The sequence below is a fragment of the Rhipicephalus microplus genome, chromosome 8 (genome assembly GCF_043290135.1).
Source record: "Rhipicephalus microplus isolate Deutch F79 chromosome 8, USDA_Rmic, whole genome shotgun sequence".
Taxonomy (NCBI): domain Eukaryota; kingdom Metazoa; phylum Arthropoda; class Arachnida; order Ixodida; family Ixodidae; genus Rhipicephalus; species Rhipicephalus microplus.
In genome coordinates this window covers 64189110-64216445 of record NC_134707.1, presented here as the reverse complement: position 1 = coordinate 64216445, position 27336 = coordinate 64189110, and the positions used below count along the sequence as shown (strand labels likewise).

The window sequence follows — 27336 nt, the reverse complement described above, 5'->3', positions numbered from 1 at the left end:
ACGGAGGAGATGACGCGACTTTTCCGCCACGCCGACGGCGACATGTCTGAGGACAAGAAGGTTCGCCTGCTTATGCGAGGAGTGAAGCAGGAGCTCTTCGCCGGACTGATCCGAACCCCGCCAAAGACGGTACAAGAGTTCCTCTCCGAGGCTACCACCATCGAGAAGACTCTTGAAATGCGGACCAGCCAATACGATCGGCGCATGTCACCAGACGTCGCAGAAGTCCGAGGACTCTGCCCCGACGACCTGCGCGAGACCATACGCGCTATTGTTCGTGAAGAACTGCGCCACATGTTGCCATCGTCTCAGCCCCAAGTCGCCTCTCTCGAAGACGTAGTCCGAGAGGAACTTCAGCGCTCACTGAGCGTTCCTGAACGGCCACAGCCCCAACCAGAGGCGATGACCTACGCCGCTACTGCACGACGACCTGTCGCCGCTCCTCGCCAACACCAGGACCCAACGTCTCCGCAGTTTCGTCGCCAGCCACCGCCGCCACCTCCGACGCCTTCCCGCTCGCCAGTAATCCAGCGCTCGCCGAGGAAAACTGACGTTTGGCGCACCCCGAACCACCGCCCACTATGCTACCACTGCGGCGAAGCCGGGCACACCTACCGCTACTGCCAGTACCGAGAGATGGGACTGCGTGGCTTCGACGTGAACGCGCCGCGTCCGCGCCCAGGTGAGCGACCTCGCGACATCGCCGACTACATCGCCGGATCGCAGTGGCAACAACGACGACCATCCCGTTCACCTTCGCCTGGCCGCTACGTCTCCCCGGATCGCCGCCAGTACACCGGCCCTAACCGGGGCCGATCCCCAAGCCCCTACCCGGGAAACTAAAGGCAGCAACCGATGGAGGTGCGGTTGCTGCACGACGCAATGCCGAAGATCCTCCTCCGCCGCCGCCGCCGCTGCCGATGACGACGACCACGACGCACGAACTTTCCCGACGTAGTCGCAGTACGCCGCCTGAGCAGAGTCTTTACGACAAAGCCTCGCCGCCGACGCGACATAGCAGCACCGGACCAAGCCGACGCAGCCGTGATCCGACGCCCCGACCTAACCGGAACGCCAGACGACGAACCACCGACCTCGACGTGATCATCGACGGCCACAGCGTCACCGCCCTAGTCGATACCGGCGCCGACTACTCTATCATCAGTGGTCTCTTCGCCGCTAAGCTCAAGAAGGTAAAGACTGCATGGGAAGGACCGGATATCCGAACAGCAGGGGGCCACCTTATAACACCGACTGGAACCTGCACGGCAAGAGTCACGATACACAGCCAGACGTATTCTGTGAATTTTGTGGTCCTGCAGCAGTGCTCGCGAGACGTCATTTTAGGCATGGATTTCCTGGACCAGCAAGGCGCAGTAATCGACCTAAGATCCAGGTCAATCACGCTGTCCACGGATAATGCAACGGCGTCAGACTGCAACGTCGCTCACAATGCCTTGAATGTGACAGAAGAGCAGGTAACCATCCCGCCACTGTCGAGCGTCATCATTTCCGTCGGCACCAAAGCGTCTACCAACTTACAAGGTGTCATCGAAGGCGACCAGCACCTGCTCCTAAACCGTCAGATGTGCGTCGCAAGAGGCATAGCCAAGCTTCATAACGGCGAAGCCAAGGTAATGGTGACGAACTTCAGCAACGAATATAGGCACTTAAATAGGGGCACGACGGTAGCACATCTAAGCGAATTTGTGGAAGCGAGCAATGCCTTCGCCCTCACTGATTCTCAGGGAGCCGCAACGTCGACAGCAGTGTCCGCGCCTGCCTTCGACGTCAATCAAGGCCTTTCCAGGCAGCAACAAAAGGAGCTCAAAGCCTTACTCCACCAATACAAGGACTGCTTCTCGTCGTCGTCGAGGCTTCGTCAGACCCCTCTCGCGAAACATCGCGTCATAACCGACGAATATGCCCGTCCGCTCCGTCAGAGCCCCTACCGAGTTTCTGCACGGGAACGCGAGGCCATCAAGCAACAAGTCGACGAAATGCTGCGTGACGACATCATTCAGCCGTCTACGAGTCCGTGGGCATCACCCGTGGTGTTGGTGAAGAAGAAGGACGGAACCCTACGTTTTTGCGTCGATTATCGTCGCCTGAACAACATCACGAAGAAAGACGTGTATCCCCTCCCACGGATAGACGATGCTCTGGACAGACTCTACAGCACCAAGTATTTTTCGTCGATGGATCTCAAAACCGGCTACTGGCAAATCGAAGTAGACGAGAGAGACCGAGAGAAGACTGCCTTCATAACACCAGACGGCCTATTCGAGTTTAAGGTCATGCCCTTTGGTCTTTGCTCGGCGCCTGCGACGTTCCAACGGGTTATGGACACAGTACTCGCAGGCTTGAAGTGGCAGACTTGCCTCGTCTACTTGGACGACGTAGTCGTATTTTCTTCCAACTTCGACGAGCACCTCCGGCGCCTTGAAGCTGTTCTTCGGGTAATCAAAGCCTCGGGACTTACCCTGAAGCCAGAAAAGTGCCGCTTCGCCTACGAGGAACTATTGTTCCTTGGCCACGTTATCAGCAAGTCGGGAGTGCTCCCTGATCCACAGAAAACAGCTGCGATAGCCGACTTTCCTGCACCCACCGACAAGAAAGCAGTACGCCGATTTCTTGGCCTCTGCGCTTATTACAGGCGCTTCGTGAAGAACTTTTCGCGGATCGCCGAGCCACTGACGTACCTCACGAAGGCCGACGTCGACTTCAAATGGGAAACGCCGCAAGTCGAGGCATTTCAAGAATTAAAGCGACGCCTGCAAACGCCGCCAATACTGGCGCACTTCGACGAAGAAGCTGACACCGAAATTCACACGGACGCAAGCAGCACAGGGCTCGGCGCCGTGATCGTGCAGAGGACCGACGGACTTGAAAGGGTCATCAGTTACGCTAGCCGGTCACTTTCGAAGGCAGAAGCCAATTATTCCACGACAGAAAAGGAATGCCTTGCCATCATCTGGGCTACATCAAAGTTCCGCCCCTACCTGTACGGCAGGCCTTTTAAAGTCGTGAGTGACCACCACGCCTTGTGTTGGCTAGCTAACTTGAAGGATCCATCAGGGCGCCTCGCACGGTGGAGTCTCAGACTACAAGAATTTGACATCACCGTCGTCTACAAGAGCGGACGAAAGCACTCCGACGCCGACTGCTTGTCTCGCGCCCCTGTTGATCCGCCGCCCCAGGATGACCAGGACGACGACTCATTCCTGGGACCCATAAGTACCGACGACTACGCGGAACGCCAACGAGCTGACCCGGAGCTCAAGATCCTCATGGACTACCTGCAAGGCAAAACCGCCGACGTGCCGAAAGTATTCCGCCGAGGACTGGCTTCGTTTTTCCTGCGAAACAACGTCCTCCTGAAGAAAAACTTCTCGCCGCTCCGCGCCGACCACCTCCTCGTGGTACCTTCAGCGTTACGTCCAGAGGTTCTGGAAACATTACACGACGACCCGACAGCCGGACATCTTGGTGTTTCCCGCACACTGTCACGAATACAAGAGAAGTACTATTGGCCTCGCCTCGCTGCCGACGTCGCCCACTACGTAAAAACATGCAGAGACTGTCAGCGACGCAAGACGCCGACAACTAGGCCAGCCGGACTTCTGCAACCCGTCGAACCACCTCAACGGCCATTCCAACAAATCGCCATGGACTTACTGGGGCCGTTCCCGACGTCAACTTCTGGCAACAAATGGATTGTCGTAGCGACTGACTACCTCACCCGCTATGCCGAAACAAGGGCCTTGCCCAAGGGCACTGCCGCCGAGGTCGCCATGTTCTTCATTGAGAACATCGTCCTCCGCCACGGAGCCCCCGAGGTCCTCAACACCGACAGAGGTACGGCCTTTACGGCTGACCTAACGCAAGCGATCTTGAGGTACAGTCAGACAAGCCACCGCCGAACCACCGCGTACCACCCACAGACGAATGGCCTCACCGAGCGTCTAAATAAGACCATCGCCGACATGCTGGCCATGTATGTGGACGTCGAGCACAAGACGTGGGATGCCATACTCCCGTATGTAACCTTCGCGTACAACACGGCCGTGCAGGAAACGACGCAGTTTGCTCCATACAAGCTCGTCTACGGACGGAGCCCAACAACGACGTTTGACGCCATGCTACCGGTCGGCACCGACGAAGAAGACCTCGACGTCGCCAGCTACCTGGATCGCGCTGAAGAAGCTCGACAGCTAGTCGCCTGCGTATCAAGAGCGAACAGACGGTCGACAGGCGCCACTACAACCTTCGACGACACCACACCGAATACCAACCAGGTGACCTTGTCTGGGTCTGGACGCCGATACGACGACGGGGATTGTCTGAGAAGCTCCTGCAACGCTACTTTGGACCCTACAAGGTAGTCCGACGTCGTGGTGAACTGGACTATGAGGTCGTGCCCGATGGCTTAACGTCATCCCAACGACGCCGTGCACGACCCGAAGTTGTACACGTGGTGCGACTTAAACCTTATTACGCGCGCTGATTAGCTGTGACGCATTGTTAATGTAATTTATTGCATGTACTCTCTCTTATGTTCTGTCTTTAGCATCGGGACGATGTTTTTTCAGAGGGGGGTAGTGACACGTGCGGTTCTTTTGGTTTACGAAGGAAGACGCTATCACTTTCTGTTAAGCGCAACGCAGGCCGCGTTTATCTTGTATGCCACTTTGGAACGCGTTACGACGCGTGTATAAAAAGCCGGCGCAGTGCGCCACTGGGGGTCTTTTTTTTTTCGTCGGCCGACGACTGTTCACGCCGCTGTTGCTGTGAGTTGTGTTTGGCCCTGTTTTGCTGGGCATAAGTTCGCCCAATAAACAGTTCGCCTGACACCGCCCTGACTCCTGCGTGCTTCCTCTCAAGTGCTGCGTGTATCACAACCTCGTGACATCATACAGCGCGACGGCGCATGCACTGTCAGCTGTTGAATGTTCTCGAAGCGCGACGGCGTCCCACTGGAGAATCAGGAGAATTGTAGAATGTTCTCGAAGGGGAGAAGCGCGCGCGGCACAGATGGTGGGTGACGGTGCATGCGCGCGTCAGCTGTCGAATGTTCGAGAAGGGGGAGAAGCGCAACAGCGCATGCGCGCGCGTCAGCTGCCGATGTTCTCGAAGCGCGACGGCGCATGCGCGCGCGTCAGCTGCCGATGTTCTCGAAGCGTGACGGCGCATGCGCGCTACATTATACACCTAGCGAATGTTCGTGAAGAGGAGAAGCGCACGCGGTGTGTAGAGGAGGAAGGATGCACAGATGGTGGAGGAGTGAAGCGCGCGCGGTGTGTAGAGGAGGAAGGGATGCACAGATGGTGGAAGGAGGAGGAGGAAGCTTGCGGACGGCGCCGCAATACAAGCCTCGAGTATTAGATGCTCCGCATCTAAAAGGTGTTTCCAACGCTTTGCTACGACTAAGGTCCCTAGATGAAACAAGGTAGCGTCACTCATTGTTCTGGAGCCGTCCTCCTCACTCTCTCGATTACTCCTCTTTTTCTCTGCCATCCGCGTCTGTAATTGGTGCATTACTTGCACGTGATCTTGCAAAAGGCTGGTGGTGTTATTTATTATTCAAAAGGTTCAAAACGAGTACGCATGCGCATGTGGCTCCAGCCGGATTCTCGCCATGGCCAAAGACAAAATCGTAGCCAGAACATAAACTGAAGAGGAGGAGCGTTTCGGTGTGCGCTAAGTCGACCAAGATTGTTTCGCCATGCTCGTTCAATGCAACATCTGCGTTTTTCAGCAATGCTGCGTTGCCGTAAACAACAGAAAATGGTTTCGCTCTCTTCAACTTACCTCATGCTTGCTTTCCGAGATGAAGCGCACCATGAAGTGCAACTATGAACCATTTCACGCGAATGCTTTCGTGCAACTCCGTCAACGTGCGTCGACGCGGATCTGCGAAGCGAGTTCACTTGTCAGTTTTTATTGAAACGCCAGGCGCGCGTCTAATGCGTGTCTAGTGCATTCTAGTTGGTACAAGTACATGTGGGTATGCACGTATACAGAGCAGCTGTAGGTTGTAATCAACGCACCTTCAGAAACATTTCACTCTTGACCAGTTCCCGCTTGAGCCGAAACGTGCTGCTTCGAGACACCTCACCAGTAGAACTCTCACTTTTCAGGAAGTTCCCAGCACCGCATCAGAATCACTTGGCATCACGATTGTCCAAATTTTCACATTTAAAAAAAACGTCATCGCAGTGCTGCTGGACGAGTGTTCGTACCAGTCTGGTCGTAGTTTTTTTTTTCTTGCGTGTGCACAAGCCGGTTGTAATCAATCGTCACAACGTCACGCCCTGTGGCCACTTACAGGATCCAGCAAGAAGCACGTTCACTGTGTCACAGCATGAACGAAACACAATCGCAGAAGTGGACTAGTTAGAACTGGATGAAATACCGCAGCCGTGGAACTAAAATGTCTCTTCCTCCGTGTAAAATGTACTACGCGAGACGCCATGGCTAGTGGTGTAAAGTATAGAGCTGCACAACGTTGCCGGTTGAGTGACGCACATCCCGCTTGCTCTTGTGTTGTGCCGTTTATGTTCATAAAGGTAACTGTTTATTCTACGTCTTATTTCGTTCCATTTTGTTTCATTTACATCTATTCACCGTAGCAACGGAACCCAAACATTCGCTTTTGGATGAAAGTTTTAAACCTTCTAGGGGGCGCTTCAGGAACGTAGGCGAAGAGGAAAGGGAAAGGTGTCGCTACCTTGGAAACTTGTTTCATCTAGGGACCTTAGCTACGACGTCACGGTGGTGGCACCTGCCCGTCGCTTTACGTTCTACACCTTATCACCCCCGAGACTGGCGCGCATCTTTCTCCTCGGGCAGCACGCCTTCGTTTTAGAAGATAACTGCCAGATGGCACCTGTGTCAAACGTGCCTAGATGCGCTCGTTCGCCTCCGCCACATGCTCGAGGCACTATAACGCAGCGCCTGCAGAATACCATTCACCGATTTTCTTGCGCAGAACATCAAATAAACGTTTTGTTCACTCTCTCCAGACGCAAGACTATCATCTCTCGACGACATTTACATTGTAACATGTAGATTCGGGCCATTTTCCTTTCTCTCCTAAATTCTCTCTTCTTCTCTCTGCACATCCCAAATGTCCATTAAATGCTTATTCGCAACTCCTTCAAACGCTCCGTGTGCGGGCATTGTCGAAAAAACAAAGATGGCTGCGCTTAGCACGGTCAGCGCGGCACTTTAATTGCTTGGCGCTGTGCTGAAGTTTCTTGATTGCGGCGTCGAATCATGTTCTTTCGTCCGCGGCGAAAGAGTGCTGTCTCCGAACCACCTCATTCTCAAACGCATAAAGAATTTTCCTAAAGAAACAGCAGAAACACTTGCGCTGTGCACGCAAACATCGAGCCTCTTCGACCAACTCCATCAGGCCTACTTCAAATTGAAGGAGCTGTCTAGTGAGCCCGAGGTTGAAGAAAGCAACTGCTCATGTGTAGCAGGCTTCTAAAAAACGTGTTAGCACTTTTGCGCTGCGTTGCTACACTGGTACAGGCAAGGCCTTAACAGTTTTCGAGGCAACTACTCTGCGGCTCGTGCTGCCGATTCCATTGAGTTCCGTTGTCCTGTCAAAAGTTGAATACACATGCCGTTCACTTAATGACAGAATGGAGCTATGCCTGGGCCACTCTATCTTGAGATAAGACAAATCCTCATTTACATTGAAATTTAAGTGTTCCTATGCTTTCATTCCCCAATCTATGTTATTAGGTCTCTAATGAATAAGGCCGTGCGCTTCCGAGCACTCGTTTGTTCGTGTTGGCAGTATAGTTGATATTTAAAGCAGATATATGCATGCACACTACGCATGCACGGACTTGATGTATACGCACGAACATACATACACGCACGCGTCACCTTCACGCGCGCGTTCGTGTGCGTGTATACATACACCCGTTCGAAGTAAAAAAAAATGTCCGCAGAGGAAGGATTACTGCAGCTCAAATGCAGAAGGGGTAGCACTGTAGGATTTGCGCAGAAAACGAGCATATGAGAAAAATGAACTCGCACACGTACCACCTCGAATTTCTTAAAGTGCTTATGTGAATGAACTATACTCCACGCTGAGAGAAACCCGAATATTGATAATTTACACCCGCTAACTAGTAGTGTGCTCACCGAAGAGAATTAGGCCGTCGCGTGCGAATTGATCAAAACAAACTACCGTCGTGTCCGTCGCCATCTTTGCAATGGGCAAGTTCCTGATTTAAGCCTATCTCCGTCGTGTGTCGTCTGCATCCTTCGGGCAGTGATTGAACGATACTTTGCCTTCTTCCCGCCGCGATGCCAAACATTGCGGCACACTGAAATTGTCTTTCGACGTCGCCTTCTTCTTTTTCTGACTCCCGCGTGCGGAATGGTGAAAATAAGGGAACTATACGGCCGCTTCTCAACGCAGGTGACGTGATAACACATCCTGTTTCACGGTTCAACCTGTTAGCGCCGTTTCCAGGCTCGGCCGCTAGGCGGCGAGCGCTCAGTTGGAGTCGCAAACAGCATAACATCTGAAAGTATGTGTATAGCTTGCTATGAATATACAAAGAATTTTCGTAGTTTGTTTGCCGCCACTGAGGAGGCTTGCCGAAAACGATGGCTTGCGCTCGCTCTAGAATGGCTGTATCTACAAAGTGAAGATCCCGCCATCAGGACGGAGCAAGCAGATGAAGAACAACTACTTCGACGGCTCAGTCATAATTCAGAAAACAGACATAGCAGCCAAATGGCAACCCCGCCGCGGTGGTCTATTGGCTAAGGCTGCTGACCCGCACGTTGCGGGATTGAATCTCGGCTGCGGCAGCTGCATTTCTGCTAGAGGCGAAAATGCTGTAGGCCCGTGTGCTCAGATTTGGTTGAATTATAAAGAATCCCCGGTTGGTAGAAATTTCTGGAGCCCTCCACTACGGCGTCTCTCATAATCTGATGGTGGTTTTGAGACATTCAATCCCACATATCATCTTCAGCCAAATGGCAACCGAATAAGAAAAATCCCAAAGTGGCAATAAGAGAAACACAAGCAAAAAGTAGGTATTGACCCCGAGATACAGTCGTGAAAGAAATGCTTCAAAACGAGAAATACGGGGACAGTGAGTACATTGCGTTTCCCCAGCGTTCAAATAAACTCGGGCTGTCCACAGTTTTCTTTTTATTTATCTCCTTTTTGACATCGATGCCGCGCATACTATGAGTAAGTAAGTGAGTGAGTGAAAAGACTTCTTTTCGATTTGCATTATTATAATAATTATGCCAAGCACATCTTGTCATGTCGTCTGATTTATTTTTTTTTCCTATTCCACAAACAGGGAAGTGACTACCAAAAATGCAAAATACAGTGTTGCTGGAAGTTAAACTTTGACGTCATCCAAGAACGGGAGTTCATTATTGATGACTCGAGTGCTTACGAGGGTGACTATAATTATGAAGACCCGAAGGAGTGCCATGAGCACAATTTGCTAGAAGCAATGTCGTGTGGCGAGAACAAGGTACTCGTTAAACCTTTGTCACTTTCATTCACTAGGTTGAAGGAAGTGTCGTTGAGATTCTCTATTTAAGTGTTTACAACCAACATGTAATGTCAGCCCCGAAACTTCCCACTGAACCACAACCATGACTACCATTGAAGTTATCATTGCAATCGCATTGCTGTATTAGCGCGTTTGCACCTATGTAAATTACACATTGCGCTTTTTAGTGGTACTAAGTGTTCCAAATAGAACACTGACCTACCACTATGTGTACCTAACAGTGGCAGTGCATGTAACTTCACGGTGACATCTGAAATTCCTTTGGAAAGGTTTCGCTTCTCTGTTCCTGTCAAATGAAACGTGGAAAATTTAAGTTTGGCATCTTGAGTCACAGATCGGCAAACTTTCTCATGAGTCGACTCAGTCAGGCTTGTATTGAGCCATGACTCTAAGTGTTACTAAGTGCACGTGAGTAATAAATTGGTGAGTTTGAAACCGAGTGCTTCTGGTTCAACAAAGTATTAGGGAAGTTGTGCCCCAATAAGCGCTAAGAACAAAATATAGTTTTTGAACGACCCTGTGTGACCTCCACATTTCATTGCCGACCTATGGTCTGGTCTACCCAGCTTTAGCATTATTGACAACCCTGTGGCGGCTCACATTTTTACTCAAGTCTATTGACACATCTGAACAAACTAACATTCGTGTGGCATCGTTGCATGTTATTGACCAGAGGCATTGATTTATTTGGTTGATGTGTGGGGATTAACGTCCCGAAAATCACATAAATATGCGAGATTTCGTAGTGGAGCACTCCGGAAATTTCGACCAAGTGAGGTTCTTTAACGTGCACACAAATATGGGCACACGCGCCAACAGCATTTTTGAATCCATGTTCAGAGGCATGAAATGGGAGAAACGCGAACTCTTTAGTGGAAAGTTCTCGATAAAAACATTCGTGCGTCGGGCATCTTTCATTAAAAAAATGTTTTTACTGCTGGATTGAAATCACTGATAACTCGCATTTGAAGGTAGAAGATCAAAATGCATATTGCCGAGTATCAATTACGTAAGGAATTTGCGGTAACAAGCGTTGCCACCTTAATCAAAAGAGGTGATATCACGCTGATAGATGCATCAGTCGAGTCATTCAGGTTTATTCATGCTTTGTTGAAGCATTGAGTCAGAGTCTGAGTGATGCAGGCTGAGGATATCACGCTGATAGATGCATCAGTCGAGTCATTCAGGTTTATTCATGCTTTGCTGAAGCCTTGAGTCAGAGTCTGAGTGATGCAGGCTAAGGAAAATCTCGCAAATCTCGGTAAGACTGAGTCTGAGTGCTCTCTCAGAGAAAAAAAAACATTATTCTTGAGTGGGTCTGAGTGGGCTCCTTTTTTTTTTTGTCGACCTACGGTCACCGACGGCTTTTCAACTAAAATGTGCTGCGAAAACATCCGCGGATACCATACAAGGAAATAAATCTTCGCATGAACGGAAGCCTGTCTGCGATGGCTCTCGTGGAACGTGCCAATGCGCTATCTTCCATGGTCTACCGGTTAGCGAAGCAGTCGAATTGCCCTCCTTCTGCGGTGGTTCATGTGGTTTCAGCAGCAGGAAATTGTCCGCACCTTTGTATTTTTTCTTACCTGTTCGAAGTTCGGCAGTTCAAAATCAGTGGTTGTTTGCCGATGCATGTTTCTTTGATTCGTTAGGAATGTAAATTCCTAGGACTTAAGTGCACGACCCTAGACGACTACCTCTTTCCGAGCGGTTGTGTTTCCCGACGCGACCAAGCTCACCGAGCTCTCCTTACATTTATGAACCAAACGGACCTGGCCGCCCGTTTATAGATGGTTTCTTTGTATTTTTTACTCATACTTTTTCAAGTCTTCGTCATTTTTTTCTCTCTTCCTAATCTTCTTCCCTCTTTCGCCCCTCTAATCTTTGTTTCCTCTGTTTCTTCCCTGCTCCCGAAAGAGTGAGCAGGCGTTGTGCCCCTCCAAGTGGCAGTTGCCAGCTTGCTCTCTCCCTCTTTTCTCTGTGTCTTTGTGTATCTGTGTATGCAAATATAATAACAACAACAACAACAATAATAATAATAATAATAATAATAATAATAATAGCTCGTAAATAGACTTCCGTGGTTACAAATTCAGCGAATCGATCTTGTAGAAACAAGCAGCTCAATTTTGAGGTCCTACATGTGCGATAGTTGGTGCGGCATTTTCCGGCATCAGAAGTGCAATATACGCAGCCGGTGGCAGACCAGAACTTCAGCGTCTTGCACGTTTCGGTCCTTTCACTGCTTCTGTTCTTGCGCTTCTCCTGCCTAAAAATTTTTTCACTTTTGAAATTCTAGATACATGTGTTTACTTGAATTTAACCTTCTGCTTCAGTTAAGGCTAATAGTGTAGAATTTCGCAGCTACTTACTAAATGACGCGAGACTGATTTTGCGTATCGTAGCCTCGCTGTAACTACTGCTAGATGAGGTATAATGTTTTTATTTGAGCGAACAAATGGCTTGCTTCATAAATTTCTGAATGGAATGACCTAAAAAAAAGCATCAAGCTTTATATCCTAGCCGCTGCCCCCGTTCTATGAATTTCACTTTTACCGTCAGGCTTATCGTGCTTAATACTCTATTTCATTTGTTTACAGACGTGCTGGCGAGGTGTTTGTGGTGAGCATAACTGGACCGAAATCTATGAAATGTATCATACTAACCGCACATTCCAGACATGACATTACTTCTGCTACTTTCACGAAGAACAACTTCAAGAATCGAATGATACGAAATTTGTGCTGTAAGAGCACGAAACTAGGAACTACTGAACAATTCTAATAAAATGTTTGTTTTTACCAACCGAGCCGTTTGGATATCCCCACATTCGTTCTGTTTTGTTGTACTGAAATACGACAGCAACCATATACTATTCTGCGAAAGTGGCACGTGCATACTGGAGGTCGTTACTTGAGAATGACGAGCAGGTGCCATCTGCACAATAAAATAAAAAGTGAAAACAAGACGTGGTCTCTTGTGAATTCGCATAAGACGACTCAGAAGGCGAAAGTCGCTTCTTTGGTGTAATTTTTCTTCTCATTAAATTGTGTTAATCCATCTGCTTTAAACGTTTCCGTACCTATTATAATTTTGCTCTTTATCCTTTATTCAAAACCGCAAGCGCCTCAATCGTTTTTCACCTCACGTGGCTTTCAATTGCCACCAAGATTGGCCCACTTTTGCCCGAGCGATGATTCCGCATGAGGTCGTCATCACGTGAAGTCACGTTGCGTCATGGCACGATGATTTTCTGATTATGTTGCAAACTTCTGTGATTTGCCGCGTCACTATCATGTCGTATAAAAATAATCACGTGGCGATTTTCAATCACTCAGATTTACGCTGACACCAAAACTGGTGGTTGATTTCTGCGTCTTCTGATGCTTCTAAGGCTTTCGCCTTAATTACCTGTCATTTATTTATGGCAGTCAAGAGAGGAGAAATTCAGAAAGAAAAGCACGGAGGTCAACCTATTTAAGACAACTGATCTGCTACCTCTCGCATGGGAGGGGGATGAATGAGATTGAAGTATTGTAAGGAAAAATAATTTGGCCCCGTATCTGCATGTAATCTGCAAATGTCGTCGAAAGACGATAGTTTTGAGTGTGGAGAGAGTGAACAATTATTTTATGTTCTGCGCAAGAAAATCGGTGAATGGTATTTTGGAGGCGCTGCGTTAGAGTGCCTCGATCGTGCAGCGGAGGCGAACGAGCGCATCGAGTCACGTCACACGTGAGACGTGAGCGCCATCTGGCAGTCTCCTTGCAAAGCGAAGCGCCTGGCTCTGAGACAAGTGTGCACGCCCGTCTCAGAGGTGATAAGGTGAGGAACGCAAGGTAACGGGTAGGTGCCACCACCATCGCGTCTTGGCAAAGCATTGAAAACAGTCACCATTTCGTGCAGGCGTTGCATGGCCAGCGCAGCGTGATAAGCGCTACGGTCCCTAAAGATACTTATGTATGCATTTTCTAGTAGAAGATTCACATGCAGAATATATACGTGTTGTTATGGTGCCCCAGACTTGCGCAATAATTGCTTATTAATTGGCAATTGCAAAAGCATGAACGTTAAACCTTGAGCAACATTTGTGGGCGCTGCGGGTGGGGTGAGCCGTTTCAAATATCCGGTGCCGTTAAGAGTGGACAAGCAGACAATGTACAGACAGACAGACAGAAAGACAGACAGACAGACAGACAGACAGACAGACAGACAGACAGACAGACCAAAATTTTTGCGTCGAAGGTCCCCAAGAGAGACTATCGTGTTTAAAAAAATGAACCAGCGACAAACTGCACACACACACACATTCTCTCACAGTCACGTCACTCTGGCGTGGTACGAGACGCTACGTACTTTCACAGAGCTTGTAAGAGCCCATATTTCTTGAAGGACCAATTACAAAATTTCAAGCTCCAGATGTGGCCTTCTCTTGTTACCTTTATATGCTAGAGTTGTCCGAGCAAAGTACGAACTCTGCCTTTTACACCAACAGCATTTGACGTGTCCAACAATCACGCAGGCAATGCCACAGGCGCTGAGTAAGAATGTGCTAATAACGATAATGCCAATGATCTCAGTGTTGTCGTCGTCATGCCGACTGGCGACGACTCCGGGATGCGGCTTTCCTTCGATTGTCTGGGTTCGTTTTCTGAACTCCTTTGTCTTCGCAGCACCACTTGAAATGATTCGTCTTGGGCTCGTAAGCGTAGGATATGTAGGGGTGATGATCCAAGCCTAATTGCGAGCCGGCGCGTCGTTAAACAATTGTGCGCGATTTACGCAAGGGGCGAGGTACCGAAAGAAAGAATGCCTTCGTCGCAAAAAGCTGCAATTGCCATTTCAAAAAGCTTCCACTTAAGATTTTTCCTGTGCGTGATTAAACAATAAAAAAGTTTTGTTCAAAACGCCGTTGATTGATCAAATAAACCATTGAAAGACGCCAGATGTTTTCTAAAAGCAAATCAAAAAGACGCCAGATGTTTCTAAAGCAAAACAAAAAGAAGACGCCAGCTGCTTAACGAAAGACACCAGGTGTTTTCTAAAGCGATGGTTTTATAATCAAAGCCATATCAATTCAGATTTGTAGTTGCCGATGCTCGTTGCCGTCGGCGTGTGCTCGTATGGTACATTCAGCACTATCTGACAGGGAAAGGTTGCTGTATACGTTATACTCGCTGGGCGTAACCTCCTTGGTTTTAAAAAGGTTTAGTGAGCGTTGGGTCCTAGTGCCATGAATACAGTGAACTAGTATATACCATAAACTCGAGGTGGTTAAAGGTGGGAAGTAGACCCGAAGCGCAAGCCATAAAAAAGTGTGCGTGTGCCACCTCTCATTTAGTCCTTGGAATGTCCGCTGGATGGCGGTGCTTCTATATGGGGAATATACGATGAAAAGATGCGAGATGATGGTACTTGGAGTGTTGAATAGATGGATGAACGGCCACACGGACAGATGCATGGATGAACGCATGAACGGACGCAGGGGCAGATGCATGGACGAACGCAGGGACGGAGACACGAACAGACGCATGCACGGACGAGCGGATGGACGCATGGACGGTCGCACAGACGGACGCATGGACGGACGGAAGCAAGAGCGAATGGACGGACGAATGCTTCGCCCCACTCTCCAACATTCACTCCGTGGATATGCGGCCATTTTTTAGATGCGGGAGCATCTTATACTCGCGCCTTGTAGTGCGCCGTCCGCGCCGTCCGCACCGCTTCTCGAACATTCGACAGCTGACGCGCGCGCACGCGCCGTCGCGCCGTCGCTCACCATCTGTGCCGCGCGCGCTTCTCCTTCTCGAACATTCAACAGCTGACAGTGCATGCGCCGTCGTGCTGTATATATCCTCAAGGTCGGCGCTCGCTCGCTCAGTTGCCGCTCGTTGGTTGGTTTGTACGGCGCGTCGACGTCCAAAAGTCGCGGTGAAATGAATTCCAACGAATCCACAAACACAATGATCGACGTCCCTTCGACCAGCGCCGTCCTTTCGCATACGTGTGTACGTGTTCACTCCTTTAACACCCCCTCCTACAACCACGTTAACCAATTTAGCCATCGACCCAAGTAAGTCGCAATTTAACACCCCATTTCACAACCACGTTAACCAATTTAGCCATCGACCCAAGTAAGTCGCACTTTAACACCCCGTTAACCAATTATATGCTCCGCATCCTCCTCAGTGTTCCCCCGAGGGAAGCTGCGGGCAATTTTTTTTATTATCACCTGTGAATCGTTGCTTCAAAATCGATGACTGCACGTGGACACAGAAAACGCGACATGCGTAAAACCTTCAGCTGCAATCACTTCAGAAGCTACAAAGATTGCCCTTGAGAAGGCTAAATTTAGTGGACCCGTGGTGACTGTATGTTCCCCTGTACTGAGAACACGTGCATAATTCTTACACGCTTTATCCCATCAGCTGCATCACATCCGGCAGAACGGCAGGCTGTTCTATTTTCTCGTGAAATAGCATCCTGTCGCATGGCTTAGGTATCCCTTCTTCTTTGATTATCCTCCACATGGCTATCGCGACGGTTCCAAGCTGTTTTGTCGACACTTGAATGGGCTCTAACCCGTGCAATGTACGACACATGTGTCTTTCCATTTCGGGGAAAATCCACAGATGGGCATGACTTTTCGTTTCGGCGTGAACCATAAAAGGAACGCTATTGCGTGTCAAACCTTGAGTCCGTGGCATTCAATCGCGTAGCAATCAACATGGTGACCATTATTCTTACAGCTATTTTATCACTGCTGGCTGCGGTAGAAGGGGGATCTGGTAAGTACTGTCACCACGTTACTGGAGTAATTCAGCAAATATTCTCGAAAAGTGTGCTTTCAGTAAGGAACTGTTAACTTATAGATGTGTTTCTTGCGGGAAAGGGACCACAGTAAGTAACGGCAATGTCGACGGTGAACTAATAGACATTCCTGGGGTGAAGTTAACTCACGAATACTCTGCTGTAACTATTTATTGTTCTGTACTCACTATAGTAGCGGTGCACATTTTTTTTTGCTTAAAGACATGTTAACGGTTGACGAAGTGTTAGTGGCATCGCTAACTGATCAACTTTAAAAAAAACTTTTTGTTATCAATACCTGAACTTGATTGCAGTGCCACGAAATAAAGCAATTACTGTGCTGAATTTAGATAAGCACGAATTATTATGAAGTAAGGCCAAATAAATACTGCTTAGCACTCGAAGCTTTCCGAGGTTACTTTTGTGACTTGTAGATACACGGAGAAGCATTTCTGTGCGGCAACTGGACAACAGAACTAGTGTAATCGTGCAGTGAGCTAATTTGCTTCATTAAAGGAGAGAAATGCCCTCACGTTATTCTTAAACTAATCTCGCTATGCCGGCGAATACTTTTGGCCTGCTAGTTAGGCAATTGCTCCTGTCTTATTGCATAGACTCTCGCGCGAGGTTCTCGAATATTCATCAAAATTGCTTGAAGCAACCGTATTAAGAAAAAAACTTGACAGATCTCACTTATTTTGGGTGTCCACTTCAAGTGAAACAGTGGGCTATTCGTGACCTACGTCGTTTTTAGTGCTTTGAGCCAAGTATTGTGACTTGTACGAACCTGCTCATGTATTTTGAGTAGTTATGGTTATGCCATGCTGGTAGGCCAGTATTGAATGAAATATCTTTTTCCGGGTGGTGGGGAAAAGGGGTGGGGGTGAGCACTTGCCGAAAGGTTAGAATGTTTCGTGAAATCACCCGTGTGACAAAAGTACTTTACCTAGGAAGCCACAATTGTGGCGGTGTAGGAAAAGACCAATGCCAGGGTGGCCTTAGGAATCAACACACGAAGTAGCAGATAACTCGTGTGGATCTCATCTCTCCAAACTTAACAGAATACTCGTTTAAAGGATTGTGACCGCGATTCCCATGAATCGAGGTTGTTTCCGAGCTGCGAGTCCTCTGTGTGATAAATAAGCGTTGATATAGCACTGCAACTTCACAGGTCGTCTCTTGGTGTCTGTCGAGATAGCACACACACAAGCGCTCCCGAACATGCCCTTGTGTGAAAAATTCTTGGATGTGGCTAGGGCGACGTGCATCCCCCACCCCCGCCAACCGATGCTCCTTCGCTCAAAGAGGCCCGGTGCGTTTCCTTTCTCATTGAGGAGTCATGCCCTGTTGGCCTCACACGTGCAGCGATGTTACTTGCGCATAGAACATACGGTGCACGGGGTGACGTTATTGACGTGGCCTTCACACAGAACATGATGTTAACGGGGATGGCAAAAAGTTGCCAGGAGTGTCCATATCACTGCTTCCACATTGAAACCAGCACCACAATCTCATTCGTTTTATTTTTTCTTTTTTTGGTTTGTTGCACGCTCAAAATGCACTGATAATTTTTATGCCCAGGACGTACACGAGACAAACGTAAATAAAGTTTTTATGTGGCTCCCTTGAATCGGCGCTATTTCTGAATACAGATAAATTGTTTATTTCAAATGATTTTACTATAAGTAAGCAAGCCTTGGTTAGCGAAGTATCTTCCAGTGGCAGCTTCTAAACTGCTCCAACTCACGGCTAACAAGAAGGATACCATCCCACCTTGGGCACCCGGAGTATGCTTCGCTAAGTTAATTATTTTTATGGTGTCATTGGTGAGCAGCAACTTCAAAAATAGATCCCATGTTCCGTAGAGCCTGCAGGCGATAAAAAAGCTTTCACACTCACCGTTAAGGCTACGAGTTACGCAGACTAATCCTGCCACTTTTACACGCCCAGATATCCCAAATCAGGTGGATCGAAGGGCTCAGTCAGTATAGAGCATCGAATGATTTATCCCAAATTCGTAGGTTGTCTTTTCTAGAACTTTCATAAGAATTACTGTCAATAACTTTCCTTGTACGTTTTGTGAAATGTTTATTATTTCCTTCAGGTTGTGTCTAACAATAAAACAGCCTTAATGATGCCGTCGTTCGTTTATTCTTACTACGGTAATTCCTCTGAGCCGCAAATAAGGTAACGCTACCTCCCATTGAATATGTCCCTGTTCTTTGCAGCGCCCTGCACTAGCATCACTGTGCCTGACTTTCTAACCACTGACACGGTAAGCCATTTCATATGCATCAACAGACCTCGTATTAGACATCAGCGGATAAGCGGATAGTAACGAGTCACCCATAGCCTAACCAAAGCGCTTCGTGGGCGCACAATGCTGTAGTACACAATGTGCTCATGCTGCAATTACGAAAATCTGAAAGCCCAGGTACCTTTGTTTTAACAGCACTCTTAATACTGTTTTACCATCCCTTTCATCATCGTTTCATGCGAATTTTTTTAGGTAATTTGCACCTATTATTGTCGTCCAGAGAGGTCACTATGGGTGGAGGTGATCAAAGCAGTCTTCAGCTTCTTGAAGGCAACAGAGAGAGAGAGAGAGAGAATTTATCTACAGAAAGGTAGAGAGGTCGGCCTGAGCTATAGTTTGCTCTGGCCAGCGACTCTACACTGGGGAAGGGTGACTGGGCAGTGAAAGAGTGATGAATGATGATGGTAGGGTTGAGAGATCATATGTTCCTATTAAGCTGGGTAACCTTATAGACGTGCATCCAGTCCAGTGGCTTCTAAGAAAGCGATGACGGCTCGTATAACCACATGTGTGCTGCTGGCGTCAGGCCAAGGACCTAACACAACCTCATCGGTTAATGGTCGACTAATATATCGGCCAATCAGTTCAGTTCAGTTCAGTTCAGTTTATTCAATCATTCAATATACAAAATTCGTAGAGTGTAGTATGCAGACGAGGGTCCCAAAGTCAAGCGACTGCAGGGGGACCCTCGGGTAAATATAACAATAAAATGATTAATTAAGACAGCACGTAAAATACGTAACACAAAGAAAAGTAAACAGTGAACTTACATAAAATAACATCAAGTAAACAAAACAGGCAGTCAGAATGCGACACAAGAACAATATTAATAAGATTATATAAGTAAAACATAATCACGCCAAAAAGCAATAACGTAAATTTGCAAAGACTTTCCCATTTCATGCCCGGATACCAAGAATCGTTAGTAATCATCGTTGTCAACCTAGTTATGCAAGATGAAGTTTTTAAGATCACGTTTGAATGCATGAAAAGATGATGATGATTTTAGTGTATAGGGCAGGTTATTCCACAATTTGATGACAGCGAAGGCGGACGTCATTTTGCCATAATTGGTGTTACATTTAGGTAAAAGGAAGTTGTGACTGTGGGCGAATCTAGTGCTATTGGTGTTAGTGAGTAAACTAGCATCGATTAAATCAAACACAAGCTGTTTGTTAAGTTGTTTATATAACAATGTGATTAAGTGAAATTTAAATAAGCCAGACACAGTAAGAATACAGTTAGCCTGAAAGAGTGGGGTAGCATTAGAATAAGATGAACTGTTGGTAATAATGCGCATGGCCTGATTCTGAATGTGCTGTACAGACGAAATATGAATGTTATATGTATTTCCCCATGATGTAATGCCATAGGTGATGTGACTATGTATGAAGGCAAAGTATAAAGACAATAAGGCTTCAAGTGAAAAAAAAGGACGAGATTTGATGAGTGATCTTATACCAAATGCTGTTTTTTGTTTAACGTAAAGAATATGATTGGTGAACTTTAAATGAGGGTCCAATTTTATGCCCAGAAAACACACACAGTTAGACGCAGGAATGAAATGATTGTCAATGAACACTTGTGGAATGAAAGGTAGCATTTTTTGTGATGTTTTAAAAACCATGAATTGAGTTTTGAGCGGGTTTAAAATTAAGTTGTTTAAGCGACACCATTCAACGACATTAGTCAGTTCCTTGTTCAACATATTGATCAGAGTAGGTAATGATTGATGCGAGATGGAAATGGTCGTATCATCAGCGTAAAGAATAACTTTAGAATCTCCAAGGCAGTCAGGCAAATCATTAATATAGATACAAAACAGTAAGGGTCCAAGAATAGAACCCTGTGGGACCCCTTGATTAATTATTTTAACATTAGAATAAACGCCCCCAATGCAGACTGATTGTTCACGATCAAGAAGGTAGTTTTTTATGAAGGTCAAGGATGGGCCAGTGATACCCAAGGACTCTAATTTGCTAAATAAAATATTATGACTAATAGTATCAAAGGCTTTCGTGAAATCAAGAAATACAGACCCTGTGAAATTACCGTTGTCGATGGACGTTTTCAAGAAATCGGTTAATGATAGCAATGCTAAATTCGTAGAACTACCAGCCCGGAAACCAAATTGACAAGGCTTTAGCAGACTAAATTTATTGAGGTACTTATTAATACGTTTCACAAATAATTTTTCAATAAGTTTGCTGATGGAAGACAAAATAGAAATAGGGCGGTAGTTACGGACATCTGTCTTATCACCTTTTTTGTATACTGGGATTAACTTGGCTTTTTTCAGTGAGCTCGGAAATATACCTTGTTTGAAAATGACATTAATTATATTGCTTAGGACTTCCGAGATGTCTGGAGCAGCAAGTTTTAAATGAAACGCCGATACATTGTCTAGTCCAGCGCTACAGTTTTTTAGACTCAGGATTGTAGAATAGACTTCGTCAATGGTAACAGGAAATAGAAAGAATGAATGGATACAGCGGGTAAGCGTGTACGAGGATACTTTGGGCCTATCATTGTATACTTCATAAAAGTAATCACTAAAAGACTCAGCTATGTCAGAGGACTCAGTACAGATTTGCTGTTTATACCTAATTTTATCAATGACATTACTAACCTGAGGTCTGTTTAAAAAGTCATTGAAAAGTTTCCATTTTTTCTTTGGGTCATTTCTTGCTTTACAGAATTCTTTTTCGTAATAAAGTCGTTTTGATTTTTTCAGCAGTTTATTCAACATCTTACTATAATTTTTATACCTAAGTCTCAAATTCACATTAAATGGCTGTTTTTTTGTTTTCCTGTAGAGATTATCTTTTTTCCGCATACTAGTTAACAAGCCTTGAGTTAGCCAGGGATTACGTTGAAACCTATATACTTTCTTGCATTTAACAGTTTTAGTGTTTGCATGCACAGCTTTAAGAAATAGGGAGCAGAAGTTGCCTAGTGCTTCTTCAGGATTTTCTAAGGTGCTAATGGAAGACCACTCAGAGCCTTTAATTGCCTTGATAAAGTTTTCCTGATCGAAGGTTGACGTGAAATGGCACGTGTTAAGGCGAGGTAGATTTACGGTGAAAGTTAACCTGGTAAACCATGAATCCTCCGTACATTTTGCCCACTCGATTTTATTGCAACGCTCCCCCTAACGTACGTCGCCGCACTATATCGAACGATGACACGCGCCATATGTGGCATCATTCCTATTTTATAACACCTCGCATCTTTCATAATCAACTACACGTACCGCCATCTAGTTTATAACATCTTGCATCTTTTGGACGGACGGACGGACGGACGGATGGACGGACGGACGGATGGACGGACAGACGGATGAACGGATGGATGGATGGATGGACGGACGGACGGACGGACGGATGGATGGACGCATGGATGGATGGACGGATGGATGGACGGATGGACGGATGGATGGATGGACGGATGGATAGACGGACGGACGTACGGACGAACGGACGGACGGACAGACGGACGGACGGACGGATGGATGGATGGATGGATGGATGGATGGATGGATAGACGGACGGATGGACGGATGGATATGGCTGTACCCTTTAGATCGGGTGGTGGCTAGCGTAATACTTAGAACTGAACGAGAGGTGGCTACATACAGGGGACGCACAGCCCATGACTTAAGGAGCTTCGCTCCTAAAAAAAATCGGGGAGGATGCAAATATGAGTGTTATGTGCAAAGAAAGCGGTGTGAAAATTCGTCCGACATACGCAACGTGCGCTTTTGTTTTTGACAATTAAAGTTTCTTGCTTTTCATAAGCACAATGAAGCTACTCATGCAAAGGTTGATAGTCGATAGCGGTTTGCACGGTAGAACAAGCTTACCTTCTTGGCAACTTGGTTTCCCATCTAAATAGTGTTGTAAAAGTCATTTACCGAATTCCGCCTGAAAAAAAAGTGTACTCAGAATTTCATTTTTTTTTTACCAGACTCACTGCTATGACGAACAGCCTCTTGACATCTGCACGCCTTACAACGTAAGTCATCCCTTAATTTTCTGCAGCAAAATGTAATTTCACCGTCTAAGAAATGACTGGAAACACGATATATGAAGTCTGTACATGATGAACGAAACGCTTTGAAGTACAGAAGTTTGGACAAGCATGCAGACACATAATACCTTGCTTGTTTTTGGCTGTTAAGTACCTTCATAGAAAGATGAAGTACCCATGAGTAAGCGATCAAATGAGGTGCATTTTTCATTCTTTAACAGCAGCTCACGAGGGGGGGAAGTGGTTCTTAAAATTGGAAAAGAAAAGAAAAGTGAACCCCGCAACTGTCTGCAGCTAAGTGCGACACCTCAGCAGTGGTTCACATGGGAAGGGGAATGGGGGATAATAGACTTGAGCGAAGAGAGGAAAGAGAAAGGAGAGAGCGAGCAAAGGAAGGGGGGGACGCACAGATCGTCTACCAAAATCACGGGGCGCGAATTCTCTAAATTCGCTCACGCAGTCCGCTTCCGTCTACAAAGTCGAGCAGCGCTGAAAGGGCACGCTTGATATGCGCGCGGCCACTGTTCGGGAACAAGAGGTGCTCAGTTGTTGTCCGAGGCAGGCCGAGAGCTCCGTACGTTGCGAGCATCACCTGTCTGCTCGCGTCACCAGCCGGGCAATGAAGCAAAAGGTGGTCCAGAGTCTCCAGGTCGCCGCAGTCCATGCAGTATGGACTGTCACGCCCGGAGTGCCGATGTTTTCGCTCGGCGGTGTAGTTGTCTCCGGTGAGGAGACGGAGAAGGAAACCGCGGTCTCGTCTTGGGAGTCCCTTGAGAGGGAGCCGCCGCGGCGGCTTTCCAGCTGCTACGCGAGGGTCGGGATGACGCTCGCGCACGTAGCAAGCGGTGAGGAGACGGCCGGCATCCGCGGAGCACACGAAGTTGGTGACGCCGGTGTCGGGGTCGTGCGCATCCCTCGCGGCACAGTCGGCCGCCTCGTTGCCGGGTATTCCGATGTGCGAAGGCACCCAGTGCAGCGAAAGGTCGCACCCCGTTTGCTGCACGGCGTGCAGCTTCCGGGCAACTCTCTGCGCAAGGAGGCTGCCGTCTTCTTCGCGCGAGATCGCGGCCAAGGCCGCCCGGGAGTCGCAGATGATGGCTGCGGCGCTCATGGGTGCCTGCTCACTGAGGAAATCGGCTGCCAAATTTATAGCGGCGAGTTCCGCCACAGTGGAGGAGGCGAGGGAGGGGAGGCGGCACTTGAGAACCGCGCCGACTGATGGCACAACGCAGGCGGCGGCCGCGGAGCCGTCGCGAAGCACTGACCCGTCGACGTAAACAAGCAGCCGGCCGTTCAGCTGTTCGTGAAGGAGGGCGGAGCACTCCTGCTGCATCGCTGCCAGCGGGGTGCGCGCCTTCGCTTTGATGCCGCCAATGGTCTTGGTGATCACCAGAGGGGTGTGGCGGTAGGGTGGGATAGCCAGCCAGCTGGGGTACTGCATGTCTGGCACAACCGTCAAGAGCTCACTCGCCCGCTGCCCCATGGATGAGTGAGGTAGAGCATATAGCCTGTTCACAAGGAGCTGCCCCTGCCTTGTGGTTTTCAGCCGCAGTACATGATTTAGTGTCCGCTGGGTCACCCGCAGGGAGATGGGAGTTTCCCCCGCTTCGGCGAGCGTGGGGCCCACCTGGGAGGTTTGGGGAAGTCCGTAGTACTCCCGCACGGCGTTGCGATGGTCCGCGTCCAAGGCAGCTAGCTGGCAAGCACTCAACGAAGCCACTGCTGCAGTGTAGATCACGCGTGCCGATGCGACTGCGTTGTAGACTCGCAGGGCAAGGGCAGGGGTGCAGCCGTGCCCTCGCGCGAGGAGACTGCGTGCGGCGCCGAGTACCTTGCGGTTGCTCGTCCGCAGATCGTTGACGGCCGGTCGCCAGCTGAGCCGGTGGTCTATGGTCACCCCCAAGTAGCGCACCTTCGTGCTCCACTCGATGGGGAGGCCCCGGAGTGAGAGCCGAGGCGTGGAGCGGCGTGTCGACGCTCGCGGGTGGACGAGCAGTGCCTCCGTCTTGGAGGCGGCGAGCGCCAGTCCAACCCCGTTCAGGAATGCGTCAACCGCGTCGATGGCCACCTGGAGGGACTCGAGAAGGGCTGCCCGGTGGCGACCGGGGCCGCAGGCAAACAGCGCAATGTCATCGGCGTAAATCGCCACATGCACTTCACACGCCGTGTTGCACGGGATGTAGTCGGGCAGCTTGGCAAGAGCCAGATTGAACAAAAAAGGGCTCAGTATGCTGCCCTGGGGTACGCCTGCGGTGACGGAGTGGGGACCGCTGATTGTGGAGCCAACACGAACGCGAAGAGTGCGGTCGCCCAAGAAGCTCTCCAGGTAGTCAAACATCCGCCCGCACACACCGAGGTCACGAAGTGCGTCCAAAATCGATGCGTGGGGCAAACAGTCAAACGCACTTCTCACGTCGAGCAACACGAGGATGCCGTAATCGCCGCGGTACTTGGCCTCCTCGAGGGTGGCGATCACGTCGGCCAGTGAGTTGAACGTACCGCGCCTTGGGCGAAATCCGCTCTGTTCGGGAGGGAATGCGTTGGTTGCAGTGGCAATCCAGCGAAGGCGTCGCAATGCCATGGCTTCGATGACTTTCCCTGCGGCCGAGGTAAGTGACACTGGCCGGTAGGATGAAAGCTCCGTGGCCGGCTTCCGTGGCTTCAGGATGGGCACCACGAGCGCCTCTTTCCAGCCAGGAGGCACCTGACTTGTGCGCCACACTTCGTTGTAGGCCTCCAGCAACCGGGGCCGCGTGGAGGGGTCAATGTTGCGCAGCACCTGGTAGGTGAGGCCGTCCACTCCCGGGGCAGACCGCTTCGTGCGGTTGTTGAGCACTGCGGTCAGCTCGCTGAGAGTAAACTCCTCCGTGCACAATGCGCGGATCTCTAGCAGAATGCCCTTGGTGGGAAAGTACCGCTCGGGAGCGAAGAGCTCAGGCATGTTGAGTGCAGGCACAGGTGGTAGTCCCTGTGGAGGCTGTGGGCAAGCAGGAGGGGCAAACTTGTCTGCCAGCAGCTCAGCCAATTCCTGCGTGGCGATCTTCATTGCAACAGCAACACAGAGAACCGGGCAGCGAGGCTCTCTGGTGCGAAGAACGGCAGCGAAAATGCGCCAGGCTTGGGCGTGGTTCTGAGGGTCATCTAGTGACGAGCAGAGGCTCCCCCAGCTCTGGTTGCGACGGCGTCTGGCGTGCCTGCGGCACACCGCGTCAATACAGTTATAGGCACGCCAATGTTCCGCCTTCTGCGAGCGCACCGCCACAATCTGCGCCCTGCGACGCGCGGCGCGAAGGTTGAGGAGGCTGATGTCTGGTGCGGGGGTGCCCGCAGGCACGGTGCAGTGGGTGGTAGCTGCGTCGTGACACTCGGCCAGCGCGGTGAAGAAGTCTGCAGAGACTGGCACTCTAGCACACAGTTCTCTGAAGCGAGTCCACTTCACAACACTGTAGGTCCGAGTGTACCTGATGTAAGCTGAGGGGGGTGTGACCACGATGGGGTAGTGGTCGGAGCCCTGAGAGTCCGGTGCACGTTGCCACTCATATTTACACGTACCACCCACGAGAGTCAGGTCGATGGCACTGTCGGACACACCACGGCGCGCGAGAGTACAGCTACCCGTGTTTATAACGAGCAGTCCGGCCTTTTGCACGGCATCGAGAAGGTCGCGCCCACGGTGGTTCGTCACGCCACTGCCCCACGAGGTGTGGTGAGAGTTAAAGTCGCCACCGATGACCGCGTCGCGATTTAGGCGGTCTGCGAGGCGGCACACGAATTGGGTGTCCCAGCGTGCCGAGTAGTTCGATGTGCGCACGTACACGCTAGCGACACTGGTGTCCATGCTCCCGATGCGCACAGTCAGGGCGACGGCCTCGAGGGTGTCACAGAGAATGTCCTCGATGTCCACTGCAGCGTGAGGGAGGTCGGCGCGCACATAAACCGAAGCCCGCGACGTGCCGGGAGGATGCGAGGGATTGCTGCACCGGACTGCGCTACACTCTTCAAGTTCGCACTGCGTGGTGCTGTGATAGCCGACAAAACCAGGTAGGTTGAGTGTTCCGACGCGAGCGTAGGTTTCCTGCAGCAGCAAGACGTCGTACTCGCGTCGGAGGAGTTGGGTAGACAGCTCGGCGTGACGGCAGCGGAGGGAACGAACGTTCCATTGAAGAATCCGCGGCCGAAACACCTTGCCGCTAGCCATGTTGATTGAGGGCAGCGTGGGCGGCCAGGGCCGCGTTGCACTGCTCGAACACAGGGCCGGATTGCGGTATTGTCCCGATGAGGGCCTGCACGGCAGCGGCCAGGGCACTAATCACCATGTCCTTTTGCACCTCGCAGTCGGGGGCCGAGGGTTCGGCGGCCGGGGGCGAAACAACCGCGCTGTACGTCCGGCCCGGTTGCACTACCGAGGAAATACCAGTGCACGGTGCTCAAGCAGGCACGGCTTTTCCCTCGCTCTTAAGGTTCCTCTCGGCCTCACGACGAGAGAGGGGCGGGTCCGCAGAGGCCATGATTTCTAGCACCTTCCTCTCGTGTTGCCAGCGAGGGCATCGGGGCTCGGTGGCGGGATGTGGGCCGCCGCAGTGTAGGCACTTGGGGCCGGGTGCAACGCAG

General features: G+C 49.5%; 1 protein-coding gene across 5 annotated transcripts in view; it reads left to right on the top strand.

Moving 5' to 3' along the window:
- Positions 1-12373, top strand: part of LOC119186791 (venom metalloproteinase antarease TserMP_A) — a 142171-nt gene extending 129798 nt beyond the window's left edge. For 4 of the 5 annotated variants that reach the window (XM_075872030.1, XM_075872032.1, XM_075872029.1 and 1 more), the window contains 2 exons: positions 9345-9524; positions 12167-12373. In XM_075872030.1, coding sequence (XP_075728145.1) covers positions 9345-9524; positions 12167-12250 — 264 coding nt within the window. In that variant the 3' untranslated portion in view covers positions 12251-12373. The remainder of the gene's footprint in view (positions 1-9344; positions 9525-12166) is intronic. The other variant, XM_075872033.1, reaches the window with a different exon arrangement.
- The last annotated feature ends 14963 nt before the right edge of the window (positions 12374-27336 follow it).